The following is a 22882-nucleotide window of genomic DNA, read 5'->3' as shown; positions in this document are numbered from 1 at the left end:
TTTTTCGTAACTCATTCTTGTATGAAACTGAATACTTCATTTTGTCACTGCTGTCAAAAATGGTTTTAATTTCAACACATTTTAATTTCAAAAATAGTGTAATATCTAATTTTCATAATTGATCAATAAAAATAGACTTTAGCAATGAGCCTTTAAACACTTCTATAGATATAAACAGCATTCTCTGCCTTATGCACATGGGCTTCAGTGCATATTTAATTATATCCAGGGAGACATGAAGGAGTGAAAAAGATCATAGCAAACAAATGATTCATTATTTATTTTTTGGTTACTGCACTCTATGAGTGTTTTTTTTATTGTGATCATTTACTACCTTTGTTGCGCATGTGATGACTTAATAAATAATATAAAAAAGAAATAAAAGAAATAAATCCTCATGCTACATTATATGCTACTGTGAATTTCCTCTTTTACAAAATCTGTACTGTCATGAAAGCATCATGAGGCTGACAGATCATTACATCTCCTCCATGCTGTAAACCGTTTCCTAAAATGCGCATTCATTTTTCTAACTAAAGTTTGATTTCTGCTCTCTTCTTAACATCTTGTTGAATGTTTTGTTGTTTTTTTTAATTGGACATATGGCTTGCTGGGTTCTAGCTCTTATTCCTGTCAGAGTGAAGAAGCACCACTACGCTGGATTGCTTTCATAAGCCTGAGGTCTTTCCCCAAATCAGGAAATTGCAGATTTAAATTCATACTTTATCCTTTTTTTTCTATATTTGTTGGATAAAATGGTTTGTGCATATTAAACATTTAAGACCAACTTCAGAATTGGAGCATACACTACAATGTGTCTAAAGAACTGAAATGACGAGCTGTGACCTGTTTTCTGATGAACAGTTCCTTATAGGCTATATTTTGAGACTAGGCTTTAATGTCCAGTTTCCGTTTCGTTGTGTGATCAGTGATTATAGTAAATGGAAAGTTAAAAAAAAGTGATTCACTTTACAAAAGTAAGAAATGTATACGTACCCATAAAGCAGGAGCATAAACATTTGCATACTTTTTTTTTTTTTTTACCATAGATGTGTATCAACATCATATATATCTACATCAGTCATGTGACTATTCAGGGCTGCTGTTTTAACTTCCAAATCACACACAAAATAAGGTTAGATTTCAAATTCGCATGACACTATTATGGTTGTCAGTTAAAAAAATAAATATTTAAAACATCAAATATTGTCATCATTTTTTTCTATTATGCAAAAGACAAAAATTGAAAGGCTATCAATATGTCACTAATGTAGTATCATTATACTGTCAAACATCACATTCCATCACAACACCATTCAATAAATTTGCTGCATCACCCATTGCTTTTAACCCACACACTTTCAGCACAGGTTCTAGAGGTAACAGAGTCACATTAGCTGTGTGTACATGGGATACCTGCACTGCATGTTATCCTCTGGCAAAATTCTGGAATTTTACAAGCTACAACAAGAGAAAAAGAGATATCTGGTGATACAAACCAAAAACATGGCCATTAAGCTGTGTGAAAAGATTTGTGTCTTTCAGTATCTCATTGTGGTCATGGAGTCTGTGGAGGTTTAGGTGAAGGGCAGGAAGCCTGGCTTTCAAAACTGGATCCCCTTCCCGGCCACTGTTGGAAAGAACATTAAGAGAGAGAGTGTTAGATATATGAGCACACACAGGCTGATTAAATCCTCATTTGCACTCTTAGGCTATGTCCACACTAATCTGGATAAATTTGAAAACGCATCTTTTTCTCTACGTTTTGGCCTTCGTTCCACACTGAGATGGCATTTTTGTCCAGCGAAAAGTGATCTTTTCAAAAACGCTCTCTCAAATGGATAAATTTGAAAACGCTTGTTTTTGCATTGTGTTGTGGACTGAGAAAACGCAGCTATTCAAAAACAATGATGTATTTTTAGTCATGTGATGCAGTCATGTGACCCATTCAACACAAAACAAAGAAGATGGTGGATGATGTTGTACTGCAGTTGTTGTGCCTGTTTAAATACCGTTGCTAAAAAATAATGTCACTTAGTACAACCTTCAGATTGATTTTTTTTTTCAAAGGGGATGGAATGTTCACTCACAATTGCTATAAGATAGCGAATAGAAAAGAAATAAATGCCTGATGGAGATGATGCAGGCCAAAGCTTTTTATGTTTTTATACATGCACAGTATAGGTATGTAAGCATTTTCAGACGTTTCAGTGTAGACGAGCAATTTTTGGAAAACATTTGGAAATTCCACTGTATTTCCACGAAGAGCGTTTAAAATGAAAATGCAGTTTTCGGATCTATCCAGATTAATGTGGACATAGCCTTATATGCTTTTTCTGCTTGGGAAAAAGCAAACAGGTAGGTATGGTGGCCCGTAACTGCAAAACAAATCAACAAACCAAAAATGCAACAGCAAATTAAAAAAAATAAATTTAAATAAACTAAAAACACGACAGCAAAACCAAAACCATCACAGCAAATGTGAAAACACAACAGCAAATTCAGAAACACATCAACGTTAACCTACATCCTTGTTTAACTTCCATATTAAAGAAGGATAACATTCATATCATGGTGATAAACTCAAATCAAACACACATGTGTTATATGACCATTATGCTGTCAATCACATCACAGTTTAGCTCATGGCTTTAATAGCACATACACTTTCAGCACAAATAGAGGTAATTAACATTAGGTGTCTGTAGAATAGAATAATTTCTATACTGAAGTATCCAATATCTACTGATTATTTTTCAACAGTTTTAATATGTTAATATGTTAACATGTCACAAACTGAAAGATGCCTTAGGTAAGTTGATGAACTGATGGTATCTTCTCCCTACCTCACACAGGGCATGCCAGTGGGTGATGGGCTTGCGTGGGTAGGCCAGCATCTCGTTCCAGTGATCTCGACCCAGACCCTCTGCATCGGGTCCTGTCCGACACACACCGATCACCTCATTGTGTCCAACTCTGGTGAGAAATATAGTAATATAGTATAGCATTATGGTGCACTAGTTTGCAGCTGGAATAATACAGTGGTTATAAAACAAACAAACAACAAAACAACAAAAAACCCATACACTTAAATATATGCATTTCTCTGACTACAGTGTTAGGATTTAATAACATGCACTCAACTCAGAATGACTGGCATCCTTTGAAAGAACTTATAAAATGGACAACGAGCCACAAAAGAAACCCAAGGATTTCAGAATGTCATAGTTAATTCTTGGGGTTGTCATGAACTACCTCCGTAATAACAAGTTGTTTGAAACGGTCGCACAAAACAAGCCTTTGCTGAAGAGCACTCCATAAAATAAATGTCTGAACTTTACCACTTGTGTGTTGTGATTTGATGCAGAGTAAACAGCGCCACAGCTATACCAGTAATTTTCATGAAGAGCACCAATAATTCTGCAGCAGATTCTAACTCCAACTGTTGTAACTAACTATGCCAGTGCAGCTCCAGGAAAACTGCCACATGATTAAAATGACTCGTAAGAAGACACCACTCACCTGTCATAATCCATCACCACAATCGACAGGCTGACCTGCTCTACGTTCTCAGGAGGGATGTCAAAGATGATGGCCTCGTTGTACACAGGGTTGAGTGTGCTCTTCTTAGTGGTGGTCTTCCGTTTCTTCAGCCTTCGACCATCACAAATCAGCGACACTTTAACGTACGGGTCTGAAGAAGCAAGCACTCTTGTCTGGATTCAAACTTTACACAACCATTAAACAGACAATGTCTATGTCTTCTTCACGTTAACTTTTGTATTTCTGCTGAAACTAAGAAATGATAGAGATAGTGAGTCTTTATTGGTCACATATACATTACAGCACAGTGAAATTCTTTTCTTCGCATACCCCAGCATGTTAGGAAGTTGGGGTCAGAGCACACGGTCAACCATGATACAGCGCCCCTGAAACAGAGAGGGCTAAGGGCCTTGCTCAAGGGCCCAACAGTGGCAGCTTGGCGGTGCTGGGACCTTCCGATAACCCAGAACCCAGAGCTGAGAGCCTTAGCCTTAACTGCTAAGCCACCACCATGATGGTTTAAGACCCTTTACTTGAGCAAATGTAACGTTATATACTTTAGGTGTGCATGAATCCGTACTCACCAGAGGAGCCAGTAATGTCCATGGCTTTTAGATTTCGGCACTTGATGACAGTCAGAGTCATCCGGCCAGCCGTGGGAAGGTAGCAGAGGGAGTACATAATTTCCCCTAAATCCACACTTTCCTGCGGAGAAGCACAACGATATTTCGCACACACATCACATATCAGATTACTACAGCAAAATAAAAACACTCCACTGATGATACTTGTTGGCAAATAAAATAAAGCAAATTCTTAAAGATTTTCTTTGCCCCTCCTGGGACTATGAACATACTATGAATATACACCATCGATATATCGATATATATATATATATATATATATATATATGTTGATACCCAATGAAGATACTAAAGGAATTTAAAATTTAATCTAGAGAGTCTCTTTAAACCTGCCTGTGAGACAGCTTCTGTTTCTAATGTTTACTTATCTATATTTCTTGTGACAAATATATCACACGAAATCACAGTATGGTCCTCTAATTAATGTGTATTTATATTACATTAAATAATTAAGCACTACCATAGTAGATCATTACATACACATCATTAACAATATGCTCAAACATTGTGTTAACTAAATGATAAATGCTTCATGTTTCTAATAATAATAATAATCAACTCCTTATCAGCCATTTATGAGTATAATAAATGCTGTTAAATGTATAATAAGTATAATGAAAACATGGTAATTTAGTAACCTTTTTCTTGAACCATTGTGCTAGGGGGTTAAACGTTTGCTTAGTTAGTGTTTTAATACGTGTAAAATAAACAATAAAAAAAATTAAGAAAGCATGATCATTTTCAATATTTATCCACTGTGCTGGGAAAAGTAGAATGACTTGATAAGTTTAATGACACGTTGTGTGACACGTTGAGTATTCGTTTTTTTTTGTTTGTTTCTTACACTAATTAATTAATTGACACAACACTGTTATTTATTATGTTGTGTGAATAATCAAAGCCTTTACCCATAATCCACTAGAGTAATACAGGAGGTAGTGGTCAGTGACTGCTGATTATATGTACTCAAGATTTGAATGCCAAAAAATACCTATGACTCACCTACATGGAAAGTCTTTCCTATTTATGCTATTTTTGGGATCCATGTAGTACACAGTAAATAATCAACTAAATACAGTAGTTTTTAAATATTTTAATCATCCATTTAAAAAAAAACATTTTGAAGGCTGCTCTGTCATTGTTTTAAACCATGATCTAGAAATGCTACAAATGCTGAAACCTCTCAGTTATTCTGTTGCAACACATGGTAACTCAAGAGTGTTACAAATGATCCTTGACGAGAGTGTTATAATCGATCATTGACAAGAGTGGTACAAAATGACAAAAGTGGTTCAAAACATCCTTGCACATCCAGTGCTCTCCACTAATATTGGCACCTTTGGTAAATATGAGCAAAGAAGGCTGTGAAAAATTGTTTTCATTGTTTGACCTTTTGATCTTCTGCTCAAAACATTCACAAAAATATTCTGCTATCAAACAATTGGATATCAAACAATTGCAAACACAACACAGTTTTATAAAAACATATATATATATATATACACATCATTGTTAAATATAGGTGTGCAAAAATTATTGGCATCCTTTTAGTCAATAATTTGTGCTACCTCCCTTTGCCAAGATAACAGCTCCGAGTCTTCTCCTATAATGCCTGATGAGGTTGGAGAATACATGGCAAGGGATCCAAGACCATTCCTCCATACAGAATATCTCCAGATCCTTCACATTTCAAGGTCCACACTGGTGGACTCTCCTCTTCAGTTCACCACACAGGTTTTCTATGGGTTTCAAGTCAGGGGACTGGGATGGCCATCCCAGGACCTTGATTTTGTGGTCAGTAAACCATTTTTGTGTTGATTTTGATGTATGTTTTGGATCATTGTCCTGCTGGAAGATCCAACCACGGACCATTTTAAGCTTTCTGGCAGAGGCAGTCAGGTTTTCACTTAATATCTGTTGAGTCCATGATGGCATGTACCCTAACAAAATGTCCAGGTCCTCTGGCAGAAAAACAGCCCCAAAACATTAAAGAGCCACCACCATATTTAACCGTGGGTATGAGGTACTTTTCCTATGGTTACCTCTTTGTGTGCGGCAAAACCACCTCTGGTGTTTATTGCCAAAAAGCTCTATTTTGGTTTCATCTGACCATAGAACCCGATCCCATTTGAAGTTCCAGTAGTGTCTGGCAAGCTGAAGACGCTTGAGTTTGTTTTTGGATGAGAGTATTGGCTTTTTTCTTGAAAACCTTCCAAACAACTTGTGGTGATGTAGGTGACTTCAGATTGTAGTTTTGGAGACTTTCTGACCCCAGATGATCAAACTAACTTCTGCAATTCTCCAGCTGTGATCCTTGGAGATTTTCTGGCCACTCGAACCATCCTCTTCACAGTGCGTTGAGACAATATAGACACACGTACAATTCCAGGTTGATTCATAACATTTCCAGTTGACTGGAACTTCTTAGTTATTGCCCTGATGGTGGAAATGGCCATTTTCAATGCTTGTGCTATTTTCTTATAACCACGTCCTATTTTGTGAAGCTCAACAACCTTTTGCCGCACATCACAGCTATATTCCTTGGTCTTACCCATTATTATGAATGACTAAGAGAATTTGGTCTATGTGTTAAATCATATTTATACCCCTGTGAAACAGGAAGTCATGGTTGAACAAGTTCCTGTTCCTAGTCACCCAGGTGTACTAAAAAAAAATAAAAAAATAAAACACAACAACGTAAAATATCAATGGGAATATACTTCAAATATATTTTTCTCATATTAATTCATAGGGGTGCCATTAATTGTCGCACACCTATATTTAACAAAGAAATTTTTTGATAAACCTGTGTTGGGTTTGTAATTGTTTGATATCCATGAGAGCAGAGTATTTTTGTGAATGTTTTGAAGTAAATTTCGAAAGGTTAAACAATAAAGACAATTTTTCACAGCCTTCTTTGCTCATATTTACCAAGGTGCCAATATTAGTGGAGGGCACGGTAATTGTTTGCATGTTCCTATTAGATACAGAGAAATTACCGTCCAGAATGTACTGTACACTGAGTATTACTTGACCTGAGTCCTCCATTAAGCATTATTATTATTAGAATTGCAGCAGCACTACTGTTGAAATGCACATTCAGTCTGAAATGCTATTTTCCCCTAAATCATGCTCTTGAAATAATATTGTGTTTATGGTCAAATAAATTAGAAATTGGTACACTATTAAGCAGAAATCTTTCTTATTTAAAATGCATTGGAATGTTTATTATATGTACCATTTGATTCCCAGATAATTTTTTTTTTTTTTTAATAATGGTTCACAATGATTACTAATCATCAAAATCACAGTTAATTATACTGAGGAGTAATTAATGAAGAACTACCTACCATGTTAACATTTCTTAAGTACTGAAGCATTAATGGAGGAACTGCTTACTGCTGCTGCTGTAATCATAAAACCTGACCTGTGCTCATCCCAGGACTTTTATTCACTTGAACAGAACATCCTTTCAAAACAATTAGTACTGTTTGCCTTTATAGTATATAGTTGTAGAAGAATAAATACTTCTTATCCCACTATCTGCTGTCACCCAGAAGAGGATGGGTTCCTTTTTGAGTCTGGTTTCTTTAGGTTTCTTTCTCATGTCATCTCAAGGAGTTTTTCTTTGACACAGTCATCTCTAACTTGATCGTTATGGATGTACATTTGGATTTCTATAAAGCTGCTTTGTGGTATTGTCTATTGTTAAAAGCCATATAGGCATAAATATACTGTATATTGAATTGAACTGAAAGAACACTAGTGTAAGGGGTTGCCCCTTTTTTGTAATGTTAACCATCATTCTATCATAGGATGCATGTGCAGCAACATGCGGTACCCAAATTAAACTTCATGGTGTAAACTTGGGATGAAATGGAGTGTTAGAATGTGAGGGGGAAGAGTGACTTCTCAAGGCTGCAATCAATGGCATGGTCTATTCTGGGTGATCTGAGTAACCAGATTGTCTCTACAGTTGTAGTTCAGGGAGCAGCTGGTTCCATTACAAGCTCTTTCATCTTACCAGATATTGACTAGTAATAAAGATGATATTCAATTTATTATGATATACTTCCAATCTTCTGTGACAACAACCATGAAATAAACAGTAAATATTACACAAATCAAAATCTTAAAACGTACAACCTTTTTGTATGTACTGATGCAATACAATTTGACGGGGAAAAATACAATATAAAGTATTTATCCAAGATTAAGCTGTCCTAGAGAGCCACACCACCAGATTGGAAGGACTGGATAATTATTCAATTAAATAATTACTGTGAGATATTGTGGCTTTTCATGACTAGAGCTTAAGACGTGTGTGATAAGCAAATAAGGACTGGCAGACAAAGAAATAGAGAATGACAAGTTCACAGACATAACACATCAAACCGTCAAAACGTGACAGGGACAATAATACGCAGCCATACCAACAAAACTGTACACAGACTGAAGTACTCGGAGGCATCTAAACAACAATAAGGAGATGAAATGAAATGCGCGGACACAACAATCAGTGTTTATCAATCCTGCGGCGACTGATGTGTCAAACTTTCCAGAGTGAAGATTAGGGCTCAGTGTGAGTGAGTCACCGCAGAGAGAACACAACTTTCAGCAGTAAACAAAAAAGGGTTAACTTTCCTTATATCCACCTGAGCTTTGCAGTGGGGTGAGTGGACTTAATTAGAAAACACATTTGCTTCACTGAGAGTTAACTGAGTGTGATAAGGTCTAGCCACAAATGTTTTAATTGTACTTGTGCTCATATCTGATGAATATTTTATAACATGGGTCAAATTTGATATTTCAATGCCAGTTTGTCTTATTATCTTATAATAACTACCAGATTATAAACAAGTACACTGCTGGTGACAGAGGGGGCAAATACATCTTGAGAGTGGCTTGCATCTATTCAAGGAAAAAAGACTAAGATATGCATCTGCTTATGTGTTTGTTGATATGCATATTTTATGTTATTTGTATAGAAGTTGAACAAGTAAGGAATGCAGTTTTGGGAAAATAACCAATGCTGGGGTGGTGTGATGCATGAAGTCATATAAGAGCACATCCTGTAGTGTTTTATTGCTCTTATACCACAGAAATTTACAGCGACTGCAATTTTTTATTTATTAATTAAAAAAAAGTCATCATAGTTTTAACCTTTGATGGTTACATTTTATGTTGTCAAACATAAATAAATTTCCTTACAGAAAGCTTCATCATATCAATGATTAGAGATAGACTTTGCTTTGTTTTTTTTCCAACCCATTTACTGTATATTCCGTAATGCATGTGCTTTACAGGTCCCTGTGAATTAGTGGTTACTAAAGAAACGTATTACAACGAGCACTTGATTTGAAACCTGTGGTCTGGAATTCAGCCAGTACTACTGTCAGAGCTGAAAATGAATCAACACCTTCTGACCAATCAGATTAGAGAATTCAGCAGTGCTGTGGTAGTCTTTTAAGTATATAGTGCTTTTCTTAAGACTGGGGAAATAGTCACTTCTACGTCCTTAAGATGAGAACACTTGTTTATAGCACAGAAGACTTCCGTGTGAAAAGATAACAGCATTTTTCAAGAGAAAAAACATGGCTGTGACACACTATGACTGAAGCTGTTACATAAACTGAGAGATCTGCTGAGGCGTCGTTTGGAGTGGGATGAAGAAGCCAAACAGACAATAGAACATATCCAAAGGCTGACATGGAAAGAAAACAAGTCATGTTTGCCTTCTTTTCCAGAATCATGTCTACAGCGCTGAAGTGGGATGGCAGGACATGGCTAATCAAAGTCTGCAGCATTAGTCATGTCTAATGTCTGTAGTTCCCCATGGCATAGCAGGGAGCTAATTTTGTCTCTCTTTGGATTAGGTGTGTGGGTGTCCGGAAGGGTGAATCAGTTTTGTGCTGAGCCCTCCTTCACACCTGGGTTTGCATAACAGATCAATTCACTTGTTAATGAAATACCCTGTTCTCCCCTTGCCATATTGGTGCTTGTGGGCTGTAGTTTTTGAGAGACAATGGCCTGCCAGTAAGTGTATGATCTGGATCATTGATTACGTTGATTATACTTGTGGTTTTTCTTTCTTTTGAAATGCAAACAGGATGAGTTAAAGAAACATTGAAAACATTTAATACCACACTCACAGAAAACACAATCTACTTACTGTAGTGGATGCGAGAATGTCCTTCCAGACTACAGCCTCACGCGACAGGTCTGAGAGCTCAAACAGGTTGTCCACCACTACCTCGCCGATCATGTCATGACTCGTGAAGCGGTCAAAATCGTAGACGCTGAAGTGCAACTTGCGGTTACACAGCTGATCGTACTCCACCGGGAAACAGAATACCTCGTCAAATGTAGGGTTGAGTGTCTTTCGATGGACCCGTGTCTGGAACTTTTTTTTACGCTCAGGGAGCAAGTAGATCTTTACGTAGGGGTCGGAGGTACCTGTGAAGTCCTTGGCTGGCAGGTCCAGCGCTTTAAGGATGCGCACAACTAAAGCCTGCTCCTCATAGTCGTACTTCAGTGCAAAGCTAAGCTTCCCACATGTCTCCACTGGCTCCTTGTTCCCTTCTTCTGAGTCCACAGACTTCTGCTTGTAGAGTTCTGGCTTTATGCGTCCAATGCTGACTGCTGAGGATTGTCTCACTGGCAGAGTGTCCATGGTAAAGTCCACACTGGTGACATTCATCTGCCGTCGGAGAAGGCGACGAAAGGAATTGTGTCTAGCAAGAAATGAGATGAGTTATTGCAGAAGAATAAAGACATATCAAAGTCTAAAAAACGAGCCATTTTCAGAGATAGGCCTAGAAGCTCAAGGCGGACTAGCCATCAGGAAGTTCTGAAATTTTCGCTATGGGTGACTCAATTTTCCTAGACAACACTAGAGACAAAGCTAGAGAAACAAACAGGTGTTGGGGACAGTGTGAGAAAAGAAATAAAAGAAAAAGCTGGGCTTGTAAATGTAGCAAGCTGTTTAAAAAAATGTATCAAATTTTTGTTTCCAAATTAGCTGCTGCTGATTGTGATGATAGGGAGAGCAGGACTGAGAAAGCAAATACTCAATGGCAGGGTCTAGATAGCAAAATAAGGCATTCTTTTACAACAGCCTGTATTTAGTAATTTGTTTGTGTTGTGCTAGAATTTTTACTAGAATTTTAGAAAATTTACTATTCTACTTAAAAGGACATGCTGGCTGGTAAAATTGAAATTGACAGAAAAATTGCTTACCACTCAATTAAGTCAATGTTTTATTAAAGATATTCATAAAGTTTACACAAATGGCTTCAATGCCTTCAGCATATTGCTTATTTGATTGCTGTAGTTTATGTGAAAGCATGTGATATCTAATACAAGTGAACCAAAGAGGAAACTTTGCAGGCCCCAGCAGAGGAGAAACTCTAAGAGTATCACCAATCAGGTCATGATACTTGGTGATGCACTATTATTTGTTGGACAAATGAAGGGGGCCACTTTAAAGCAAATTTCACGGCTAATTCTTGTTCCCAATTGGCCCCATCTCCATTTAACCAAATAATTATATTAATTATGTCAGATGCTTGCTTCATTTCTCACTTCTTCTGCTGCTGGAGAGGTTGTAGATTTGACTCACAGAACCACTCAGATTGTTTTTAAGAATTTACTGTTAAATGAACAAACAGCCCTATTCCAGTAATGGATCTTCAGCCCATGTCCTCAGATGCATAATGGCTTCCATGTTTAAACTCTACCATGGCTTTTTACTTTGGCTTAATGTCACCTAGCAACTGGCACTTTTCGCGGTAGAAAAAAAACTTTTTACACTCAGTTGCGACTGCACACTACGGTACAAACCTTTGGAAGGTGTTTGACACTTGTGATTGTGATCCACAATAGATATGGCATGTCTAAAAGGGCTTAAAAGTTCCACCTGCTCTCGGCCTGTTACTGTATCAATGTGCCTGTACTGCTCACCTGTTATAAAAATAATTGTAATATTTGAATATTAGCAAATTAATGAGTTTACAAAATATGTGACTCAAAGAAATAATATGATTGAATAGCCAACGTGTGAGCAGCAGATTCTTTCAATGAGTCATGAGAATCAGCAAAAATAATGAAGTTTTACTGACAAAGGCTGAACAACAGCTCAGACCTTTCGATATTCAGTAGCAGTGTCATGTTCTAGAAGTCTGTGACGAACAAACTGCAAACAATCCACGTGAATTCAGTAAATAATACTAATAATTGTGACATAATCCTTCATAGGGATATTCAGCTCAGTCCAATAACACTCACATATCCATAGGGGAGTAAAAAATATCCCCTCCGTGGTATTTGATGCATGACTCTTCTTAATAAGAAATCCACTGTGTCATATTGTTATTATTCTCTTTTGGTGTTTCTCTGGTGTCTTCAAATCTCATGTGGGCGGTCTTGTATTAAAAAGGAAATTATTTCAGTCAGTTTAACTGTTCCATAAGGGATAGTGCTAAAGTAATTTGTCTAGGTTTACCATTTTATCTCTTTCTTCAAGATGAATACAAAAATCATTACAATAAGCCTCTCATTCCTCCATTTGGCTCTCCTCAGCTGGTGATTAGCTGCCCAACATGGCCAGACCCAGCTGAGCCTGACGCAAGAATAATGTGTCCATGTTAGCAACCAGATGGCCAGAAAGTGGCAATTTCAAAGCCATTATCTCCTCACAGACTGAACCCATATTAAAAACTTAGTGTTCCTGTCACAAATTAACCTTTATGACTGAACATTTTCATTCTAAGTGCTGCTCTAAAGTATTTATGACAAACACTATTTATTTCTCGTTCATTGGTTTTCTCTAGATATTCTCTAGAATGCAGTTAGAGGAAATTGTAGATCTCTGCTTTTGCATATAGGAGAAATACAAGCAACCACAGAGGACAAAAGCGGCACGATTCACACATTTAGCAGCTTGTGTTTTTTTCAGGCTATCAACAGCACAGCCCTCTTGGCATGTTTATACTTTAACATAGCTGCTCCACTGTGCCATGTGACCATGCAGACATGCCAACAGAGGCAAAGCGGGGAAAGACAACCCTTTTCTCTTTCAGTAAGATGAAACTGCTCAGGTAACTGTGTTCTCAAGGAAGTCTGGCCAATATGGTATAAGGCCACTGGGACTACTGAGGATGTATTGCATAGAATTAAGTGGCTTACTGTCCACATGAAAAAGAATAACTGAGAACAGTATGGAGCTGTAGTTTTTAATAAGGTGTGGCCACAAATTAATACATTGAGGCCTTGAATTAATATTTTGAGGCCACAACTTAATAAGTTGTGAAACATCATACTCAATACATGCTATTCACTTAATTATTTGTCAGAAATGAGCAAAAATGTCTTTGCTTTGAGTATTTGGTTAAAGGATTTCCATGACACAATGTCAGTGACTTCAATATGTTTTTATGCATCATTTCCAGATTTAAATAAAGACTTTTTTTATTAGTAGTAATAAGTAGCATTAGTAATATTAGTAGTATTAGTCATCTTCGTGCTTAGGCTCATGTGACAAGAATGGTCTAATTCAATTGATTTCTAAGTGCCTCAAACATTTGTAAATAAAATAGTTGCCATGTAATAGCTATACTAATACTATATTGGCCTCAATATTATTTTGTAGTCTGTATAACATTATAACATTATGTCATAGTAACACATCCTTACAGTCCCCTCCAAAATTATTGGAATGGTAAGGCCAATTAATTTGTTTTTGCTGTACACCAAAAATATTTGGGTTTGAGAACAAAAGGTGGTTATGAGATGAGAGTTTAGAGTTTCAGCTTTTATTACCTGGTATTTTACATCTAGATGTGCTATACAACATAAAACACAGAACCCTTTGTATCAGACAACCCAATTTTTAGGCGAGCAATATTATCGGAACAAACGAGGCTTGAAGTAAATTAAAGTAAATAACACTTAATATTTGGTTGTATATCCCTTGCTTGCAATTACTGCATCAAGCCTGCAACTCACTGACATCAGCAAATTGTTGGTTTCTTCTTTCGTGATGCTTTCCCCGGCTTTTACTGCAGCCTCTTTCAATTGTTGTTGTTTCAGGGGGGTTCTCCCTTCAGTTCTCCCCTGAAATGCTGCTCAATTGGGTTAAGGTCTGTTGACTGACTTGGCCAGTCTAAAACCTTCCACTTTTTCACCCTAATAAAGTCCTTTGTTGTGTTGGCAGTGTGTTTTGGATCATTGTCTTACTGTATGATTAAGTTCCTCCCAATTAATTTGGATGCATTTCTCTGTAAATTGGCAGACAAAATGTTCATTAACCTCTGAATTCATTCTGCTGATACCATCATGAGTTCCATCATCAATAAAGATTAGTGAACTTGTTCCAGAAGCAGCCATGCAAGCCCAAGCCATGACACTACCTCCACCATGTTTCACAGATGAGGTTGTATGTTTTGGATCATGAGCAGATCCTTTCTTTCTCCACACTTTGGCCTTTCCATCACTTTGGTAGAGGTTAATCTTGGTTCCAGAACTTTTGTGGCTCATTTCTGTGTTTCTTTACGAATTCCAATCTGGCTTTCTGATTCTTACTACTGATAAGTCGGTTACATCTTGTGCTATGGCCTCTATATTTCTGCTCTCTAAGTCTTCTTCGAATGGTGGATTGTGACATCTTCACCCCTGCCCTGTGGAGGTTGTTGGTGATGTCACTGACTGTTGTTTTTGGGTCTTTCTTCACAGCTCTCACAAAGTTTCTGTCATCAGCTGTTGTTGTTTTCCTTGGCTAACCCATTCAGTGTCTGTCGCTCAGTACACAGTGGTTTCTTTCTTTTTCAGGACATTCCAAATTGTTGTATTGGCTATGCCCAATGTTTGTGCAATGCCTCTGATAGATTTTCCCTCTTTTTCAGCTTCAAAATGGTTTGCTATTCTCCCATAGACAGCTCTCTGATCTTCTTGTTGGCTTATCTTTTTTAACAACAAATGCAGTCTTCACATGTTAAACGGAAAGCTAAAACCAAGAGTAGATGTTCAGAGCTATTTATTGTTTAAACAATCAATCTAATAGGACACACCTGTCAGTCACATGTTCCACAATGTTTTTGTTTACATGCAATGTTAAATTTACCTATAGATACCAGAAAATAAAGGGTAAAATTTTAACCTCTCTTCTCATAGTCATCTTTTGATCTTAAACCAAATGTCTCCCGTCTACAGACAAAGCAAATGAATTGGCCTTGCTGTTCCAATAGGAGGGGACTGTAAATAACCACCTCAGCAGCTCCAAGTAAACGTGACTGGAGAAAATAACCAGAAATTAACTGTGGTCATGTGTTAAGTCTAGTAACTGTATAATCCATACAAATAATCAGCAAAAGAAAAACAGGTCACATAATAAAATGTAAAGTAGAAGACATGATAGAAACCAATGAGACAGCATCTAAATGAAGGAAGCAGGAGAAAAAAATGATCCTTGTCCCATTTTTTACAGCTGACCTTTAAGCTCTCTCATTTGCCCGTTCTCTGTATCCTATCAACATGTAATTTAGGAGATACGTAGTTTATTAGGCTGCATCAGAGTTTTAATGGCAGCTCTGTGGGAACTCAATAATGGCCACCATCAGTAGAGGAGCGCAGCTGTTCGTTACGTCCCCAGCAGCACAGGCTCTTACAGTATGTCGGTTCTATTGCATGGCAATACTAATTACAACTCCTTTCGCTTTAAGTGTAGTGTCGAGAACCAAACAAAGAGGAGAACAGCTGATTGTTTAATTGCCGTTGTCATGGCAGCGTGACTCGGATGCTCAGGCTGGAAGGCTATAGTGATTACAGGGCTACTGAAAGAAGGTAGGGGGCTTGTTTCAGCCCTGTCAGACATGGAGTGAAAATAGCAAACGATGCCGTCACAAGCTTTTAAATCTGATGTAAACATTATTAATTAGGTCTAATGCTGAATCCTCTGTGCACTGATTTTTTTCCTTAATTGCAACAACCTTGATAACTAGTGAGGCAGCAAGGACTAAAAGTTCTGCTTCCCTTACTAAATGGAGTTTTCATTTTACATTTGTAAATACAAAGTTAATCAGTTCATACTTTGTTCAATAATATATATATATATATATATATTTTATAAAACTGGGGCAAATGTGACAAACGGTTTACCTGGTTGAGAAATCTGCTAAAATTTCAATATATTATATAGCATTTTAAGGGTCAAATCTGTGCTAAATGTTCACAATTACATGAAAAAATATTCTTGGATTTGGACTCTATTTTTCAGACTCTACTTTACTCATATACACTTCAAATGGATTAAAACTAACAAATGACTCAACTGTGTGTCCTTTTTCCTTTAGACTGCACATAGTAATATATAGTGACCTGTATTATAATCTGCATTTATTTTTGCTTATGATAAAAAAGAAATCTGCTTTATAATAGCCTCAGAATTTGATGATGTAAATGTGAAGTCCCCTTACCATGGAGCTACTGACCTGTAAATATAAATGATAGTATAGATTTAATAAATGAATGAATGTTTAACCACACCCCACCTCCTGATGGCCCATGTGTGTATGTGTACAGTTGTGCAAAAAAGATGGAGGAACTGTCACAGGGATGGAAATCGTCCTTTTTTCATATAAATCATTAATTTGTCTTCAATAAGCGCTTTATCTTGGTCAGGTAAATTACATTTGCCAGTCCACCTACTGGCATGTTTTTGGACAGTGGGAAGAAATCACCAAGAACTGGGAGGAAACCCACACAGACAGTAACCCAAGCTCAGGATCAACCCCATGACCCTGAAATGAAGTGAAGTGGCAAACTACCAATGCCACAATCTTTTAAAATAATTTTTAATAATTAGAGCAAATGAAGCAAACATTTTATAGTTTCATGCTAGACACTGTTTTTAGGACTGTTTAATTTTTTTGTATAAAAAATTTAATGTATCATTTTAAGATCTGCGGTGCCCATGGAACAAGGAGAGCAAAAAGTGCTAGGTAAGCTGAGAGGAGTTGACAGAAACTGGTCAGAGATTTGAAGGGTGAGAGGAATTCAGATCTATAGGGACCTGGGATCTCTGGTAAGAGTTTTAGGAAACTAGGAGAAGAAGAGAAAAGCTTATAGGAGTTGAGTTTTTTTAGAGAAGTAGTTGAAAGGAGTTTAGTGAACCTGGAGAGCTGAGAGGAGCTACGGGAGTTCAAATAGAGAGAAGCTCATGAGAGAAGCTAGGAGGAGCTGGATACCTGGAGAAGGAGGTGGGTTCAGTGCTCTGTTTCTGAATCTTGGTCTTCTTACTGAGGCGTTCGCGTATTGTCTGCTGCACCTCAGCCGGGATGTCTGGAGATGTCTGGCTGATCTTCATGGCTGCCTCAAGCGACTTCACTGACCTACAACCGTTTACCTTCACCTCAGGCACCTTCCTCCTCTGCTCCTCCTCCTCCTCTTTCTTCTCCTGCTTCTCGGCTTGTAAGCCCTGGCGCTCTGGAAGAGACGGTGGGACATGAGGTGCGGGCGCTGGTGCCTCGGGCAGCACCCCTTGGGAGACAGTCTCGCTGTGTGAAGAGATTGCTTTGCTTCTCCAGATGGGCCAGCACAGCTTCCAAAACACAAAGAGAGAGACTACCAACAGGGCGAGTCCACAGAAACCCACGAGCACAGCTAGGAGACTTACAGAGATGTCTACAGGCAATGAGACATGGTTCAGGGGAGGAACATTGAGAGGGCAGAGGGGGAGGTTGAGAGTAAATAGAGGAGAGGAAAGAGAGGAAGAGAAGACCAGGAGAGGTTGAGAAATGAGCACAGAAGAAAAAGATGATGGGGTAAAGTGAAGAATTGAAAGGACAAATGAGACAAACAGAAACGGCCAGCAGCAATGAAAGTGTAGGACACACAAGGAAGAGAGTAATAGACAGAGAGAGAAAAAAGAAGGAAATGCATAAGAAAGGAAGAAGACTTACAATACTGTATTGCAGAGAAGGGAACAGAATTGTATGCAATCAAACTTTTAATAGAAAAAAATGACAAAATGTCATAGTGTGAATAAATCACACAGTTTATCAGCATTGTCATTCCTCATGTTTAATCAATCTGACATGGGTTTTTATTAAAGTGTCACAAGTGTCTGAGAATCTAAGTCATATCTGCATACAAATCTACTACTTTTACACGTCTACAAACCAACAAAGAACGGATACATCCTGAATCAACATGTGAAACATCAAACAAGTTAAACTACACATGGGTATGTGTTCATGTGTGTTTGTGTATATGTATATGTATATGTATATCTATGAGTATGTGTGAGTGAGGGGTGGTCCTATCTTGTCATATCTGGAGGTAATGCAATAGACACGTTTCTAAGACACATGTGTCACCATAGCAGCAGACTAGGCTTCATGGTCCTGCTGCTCAATCGAATAATTAATCCTTCAGAAACATTTACCTTTGTGTCAGGAGCATGTGTCTTTCAACATTTACAATCCTGCAACTATTTCTTAATTAGCATGCCTGTATGCATATGTCACCTGTAACAGCACAAACATAGGCTATATAATCATATAATGATGGAAATATATGAAGTGTGTTTGAGAATATGCTTTTTCCCCCAAGATACCACACTAAATAAGCTATAATGTGATCATTTATTCCTAATTAGGAATAAAGTCAGTATAGTGAGCTTGAACACATGGCGTGGGATAATTATAGTCCAAGTTTATTATGTGTGAAATAAGTGGTGGATTACATTTCCACAGTTCTGACACATTTAGTAGGCAATCTATATTATCTGTGCAATATTTTCCATGCAAGACCGCGTAAACAAAACGATTAACTGTAGTTTTCCTCAAAATTATGCGTCATGCAGAAAGAAAAAAAAAAAACAACAACATGCGGCTACCTGTTGCACTCCAGCTGCAGGTCTTTTGAGAATGTTACAATTCCTTTCAGGAAAAATAATAATAATAAAGTGCTAGAAAAACATTCCTCTAGTATTCCTACTGACAGGAAGAACTTTCTGGCACAACTGAATTGTGAAGTAAAGTCAGAAAGAGTAGCCTTCAGCGTTTAAACAGCTATTTTAAAACTAAATGAACTATGTTTTAGTCACATTTACCTGAACTCCTTTTACCTGGTATGTTGCTCTCGGTTGGAAAGATGTCCGCGCATTTCTCCCGGTTGACGTGGCCGGCGAGGCACAGCTCGGTGATGATCTGTAGCGCCCGCTGGCACAGGCTTACGCCGTCCTCGGCGCGTGCGCTCATGTCTTTCCTGTTAATCCATTGTATGTTGGAGGAGCCGCGCGCGCGAGGATTCATCAGGACGCCGCGTGCGCTGCTGACCGCGAGGAGAAAGGGAAGCGCGTGCGCGACGCGTCCACGTGCGTCTCATTCATTGGCACCTGCAACTCGCGGACGCTTTGGAGAGAGTGGACGCGCTGCAGCGTGCTTCGTCACGAGCCAATAGGAAAACAAGGCACAGAGTGTTCCGACACTCGACGCTGTCTGCTGGACGCACACGGTTCATCCAGTTGATATGTGCATAAGTTACACTGTGGCCACAAGTTGACATCCATTGCATACAATGATAAAGTGATAGCAATAAAAAGTTTGCATCTATCTTTCCTCAATGTGATACAAATATCCTCTAATGATAAAAGGAAGAGCTGGAACAACTGCAATCATTTTTTCCCATGCATGTGCAGGACAACATTTGAACTGAGAGTTTCTCAGTTGTATGAAATTTAGTTTATTTTTTTAATTTAACATTTATTGTGGCATTTGGCAGACGCCCTTATCCAGAGCGACTTACATTTATCTTATTTATACATCTGAGCAGTTGAGGGTTAAGGGCCTTGCTCAAGGGCCCAGCAGTGGCAGCTTGGCAGTGCTATAAAGTGTCAAATCTAAATGATTGGCTCGATTGATTCCTCAGAACAATCCTATGGCCGTACGGTCCTCAGTTTACACCCAGTTTACGCCCTGCAATTAACGCCCATGTACTGTTTGACTTGAAAAATTTAAGAAAAACCTATAACTATGAGTTATATACAAACACTATATACGAATTGTATATGTATATATAGAGCCGTGGCGGGAATCGAACCCCCAACCCTGGAGGTGTGAGGCGAACGTGCGCCCCAAGGTGCAGTCTTTTTGAGAGAGTATCTCTTCACGGTCAGCATGGACAGGAGAAATCATCATGGTGACTCAGTAATAACAGTAATGTCAATGTACTCATGGGTATGTGAGTATTGTTTTAAGATGGAGTTGAAAAAAATGTTATTCTGTCTTGTAAGGCCTGGCCAGATCATACAATACCGTGATGTTTTAGCCGCATTGATTAACATTAGACAAATGATACACTGAAAAAGTAGGCTTTACTTTATGGCCATTGTACAGTTGTATGGCTGTATCTCTTGTATTCAGATTTTTATAGTTGACCCAAACCTTTAACAACAGTAACCAACTTTCCCCAGATGTAATTCTGGATTTCCTGCCTTAACACAACAAATTCAAGAGAATAATAAAAACATGTACTGCAGCAACAGCATTGCAATTATTTTTACAAAACAAATCCCAGTGTTGAGTCAAGAGACAGTAAACTACAAATGGAAGAACAAACCAAACTAGGTGTTAGTACTGCCCTAACTTTGTATAACATACTTGCAACTGCGGTTTTTTTTTCCTTCCAGAGTTTCCTGTGATCATTGCCTCTCTCAAAGATGTCTTAGAGGTCATGAACAGAGGCTGATCTCACAGCTCAAGTTCAAGCCTTAGTTGCAGTGAGCTGTGTCTACCTGCATCCTCAGAAATGGTTAGAAAAAAACATTTTGTATTGACCTTGAAAATCAAAACGTTATCGTTGTAATAAGAATTTTTTTAGCTGTGTGTCTGTGTGACCACTTCAGAAAATCCAGTAGTATAGTGCCTGCTTTTTATTTAGTGGGAATCATTGTTATAACACCCCTGCTTTTTTTCTTATTCCATTCAGAATCTTGCTGATTCTGATGTTAACATCACCTGAACAACATGTCGCACGAAAATGTCAGAAAATATGACAGTGGTGCTAAAAAGAGAAAAGAGCAGCAACAGAAAAAACAGAGAAATTAAGAAACTCTAAGCAAAATGCCGAAACTTTCAACTTTCTTTAAAAATATATATAGAAGAATTCCTAGACGTTGATAAACAACAATGAGGCTAATTTTACTACATCAACTATCAATATCAGCCGCGGACGGAGGGCTTACTGGATCTATCAAGACGACCTTGCCACTTTAGGTAGGCCGAATAAAATAATAATAATAATAATAATAATAATAATAATAATAATAATAATAATAATTCCTTAGATTTATATAGCACTTTTATAGGCACTCAAAGCATTTTACACTGTATGGGGGAAATCTCCTCAACCAACACCAGTGTGTAGCATCCACCTAGATGATGATATGCCCCCTCCTTCGGCCAACACTTCTGAATCAGGTGTTTCAAAATTGGGGCTTATAAAAAACCGAGGACATCAATGCCTGAACAAAGGCTTAACTGTTTGCCAGTGATGTCAAGTGAGTACGACATTCTGCATCAACTTGATTTTAAGGATTTCATGGAGGAATTCTCTTTGGAAAAAGAGCAGGAAGAAGCCCTTTTAGTGATGAGTGAGATTTAATTAATTTTATTTGCTGGGTTGTTTCTGATATGTAAAATAATTACTCGATACCATTGTTTAATTTATGTGGATTATTTTTAGCCTATATGGGTTGATGATATGCTCTCTGTTTTTCTCTTTATTTTTATTTGATCAACAAATTTAATGCAAGTGTTCACTATGCGCTCCTTGTTTGAGCATTTTGGCATATTTGTTGTTTGCCAAGTACCATGTGCCTTTAGTCTTTACGGTTCTTTGATTGCACATTTGATTTACCAGTTGATGGAATTTAACTGGCATATTACTGGGGCCCCAAGGGATGCATTAGCCCTGGGCCCCGCGAAGGCTTAATGAGGCACTGATCATGACTTGTGACTTGTGTGTGTCCACGCTGATCTATGTACGGATAATTACCCGGACAAAAATGTGTCATTTTAAAATGCAAAAGAATATCCTCTCAGGGGCCCCCTAGTTTCCAGAGCCCTGGGCTGCAGCATATGATGCCTGTTGGGATAACACGGCCTTAGTGGGTGTGTGTGTGTGTGTGTGTGTGTGTGTGTGTGTGTGTGTGTGTGTTTAAATTTTTTTTTTATATATAGTACTGAAGGGGCATTTTGCACTGTATATTTAATACAGTATTAAAACATTATTGTCATACAGAATGGTTTTATAAAATCGCTTTTTAAAATACTTATAGCTGTACTTGTAGTGTACTGGTAATATATTACAGTACTAATGAGCTGATATGCTATTGAAAATGCTCTGGAAACATGTGAAGCTTAAAGTATATTACAACTGTACTTCAAGAATAGCATAAAAGTGTATTTTAAATGAAATGTAAAGAAGTACAATTAAATTACCCTAAAGGTACTTGAACTGGTTCCATTTTAACACAGCTATGTATATTAAAATATATTGCAATTAGCTTCAAACTGGTCTAAGAGAACACTTAATGTACTTAAAGGTGTTCCAAAATAACACATTTAATATGCACTTAGTATAGTACAATTAAAATATGATAAGTGCATGGGAAAAAAAGCACAACTTAAGTATGT

The 22882-nt window shown here is 37.7% G+C and overlaps 1 protein-coding gene across 1 annotated transcript; it reads right to left on the bottom strand.

Annotated features, from left to right (window-relative positions):
• Positions 1 to 1325: 1325 nt before the first annotated feature.
• syt10 (synaptotagmin X) lies at positions 1326 to 19520 on the bottom strand. Its single transcript, XM_053650772.1, has 7 exons — positions 19312 to 19520; positions 17429 to 17864; positions 10360 to 10921; positions 4128 to 4248; positions 3523 to 3694; positions 2847 to 2976; positions 1326 to 1630 (listed from the first exon to the last, which is right to left on the bottom strand). The coding sequence occupies exons 1-7, from the start codon at positions 19496 to 19498 to the stop codon at positions 1559 to 1561; spliced, it is 1680 nt and encodes a 559-aa protein (XP_053506747.1). The 5' UTR covers positions 19499 to 19520; the 3' UTR covers positions 1326 to 1558.
• Between the last annotated feature and the right edge of the window lie 3362 nt (positions 19521 to 22882).

This window comes from Ictalurus furcatus, chromosome 19 (genome assembly GCF_023375685.1).
Source record: "Ictalurus furcatus strain D&B chromosome 19, Billie_1.0, whole genome shotgun sequence".
Taxonomy (NCBI): Eukaryota; Metazoa; Chordata; class Actinopteri; order Siluriformes; family Ictaluridae; genus Ictalurus; species Ictalurus furcatus.
The sequence above is the reverse complement of the archived record's forward strand: the minus strand, read 5'-3'. Positions and strand labels throughout refer to the sequence as shown.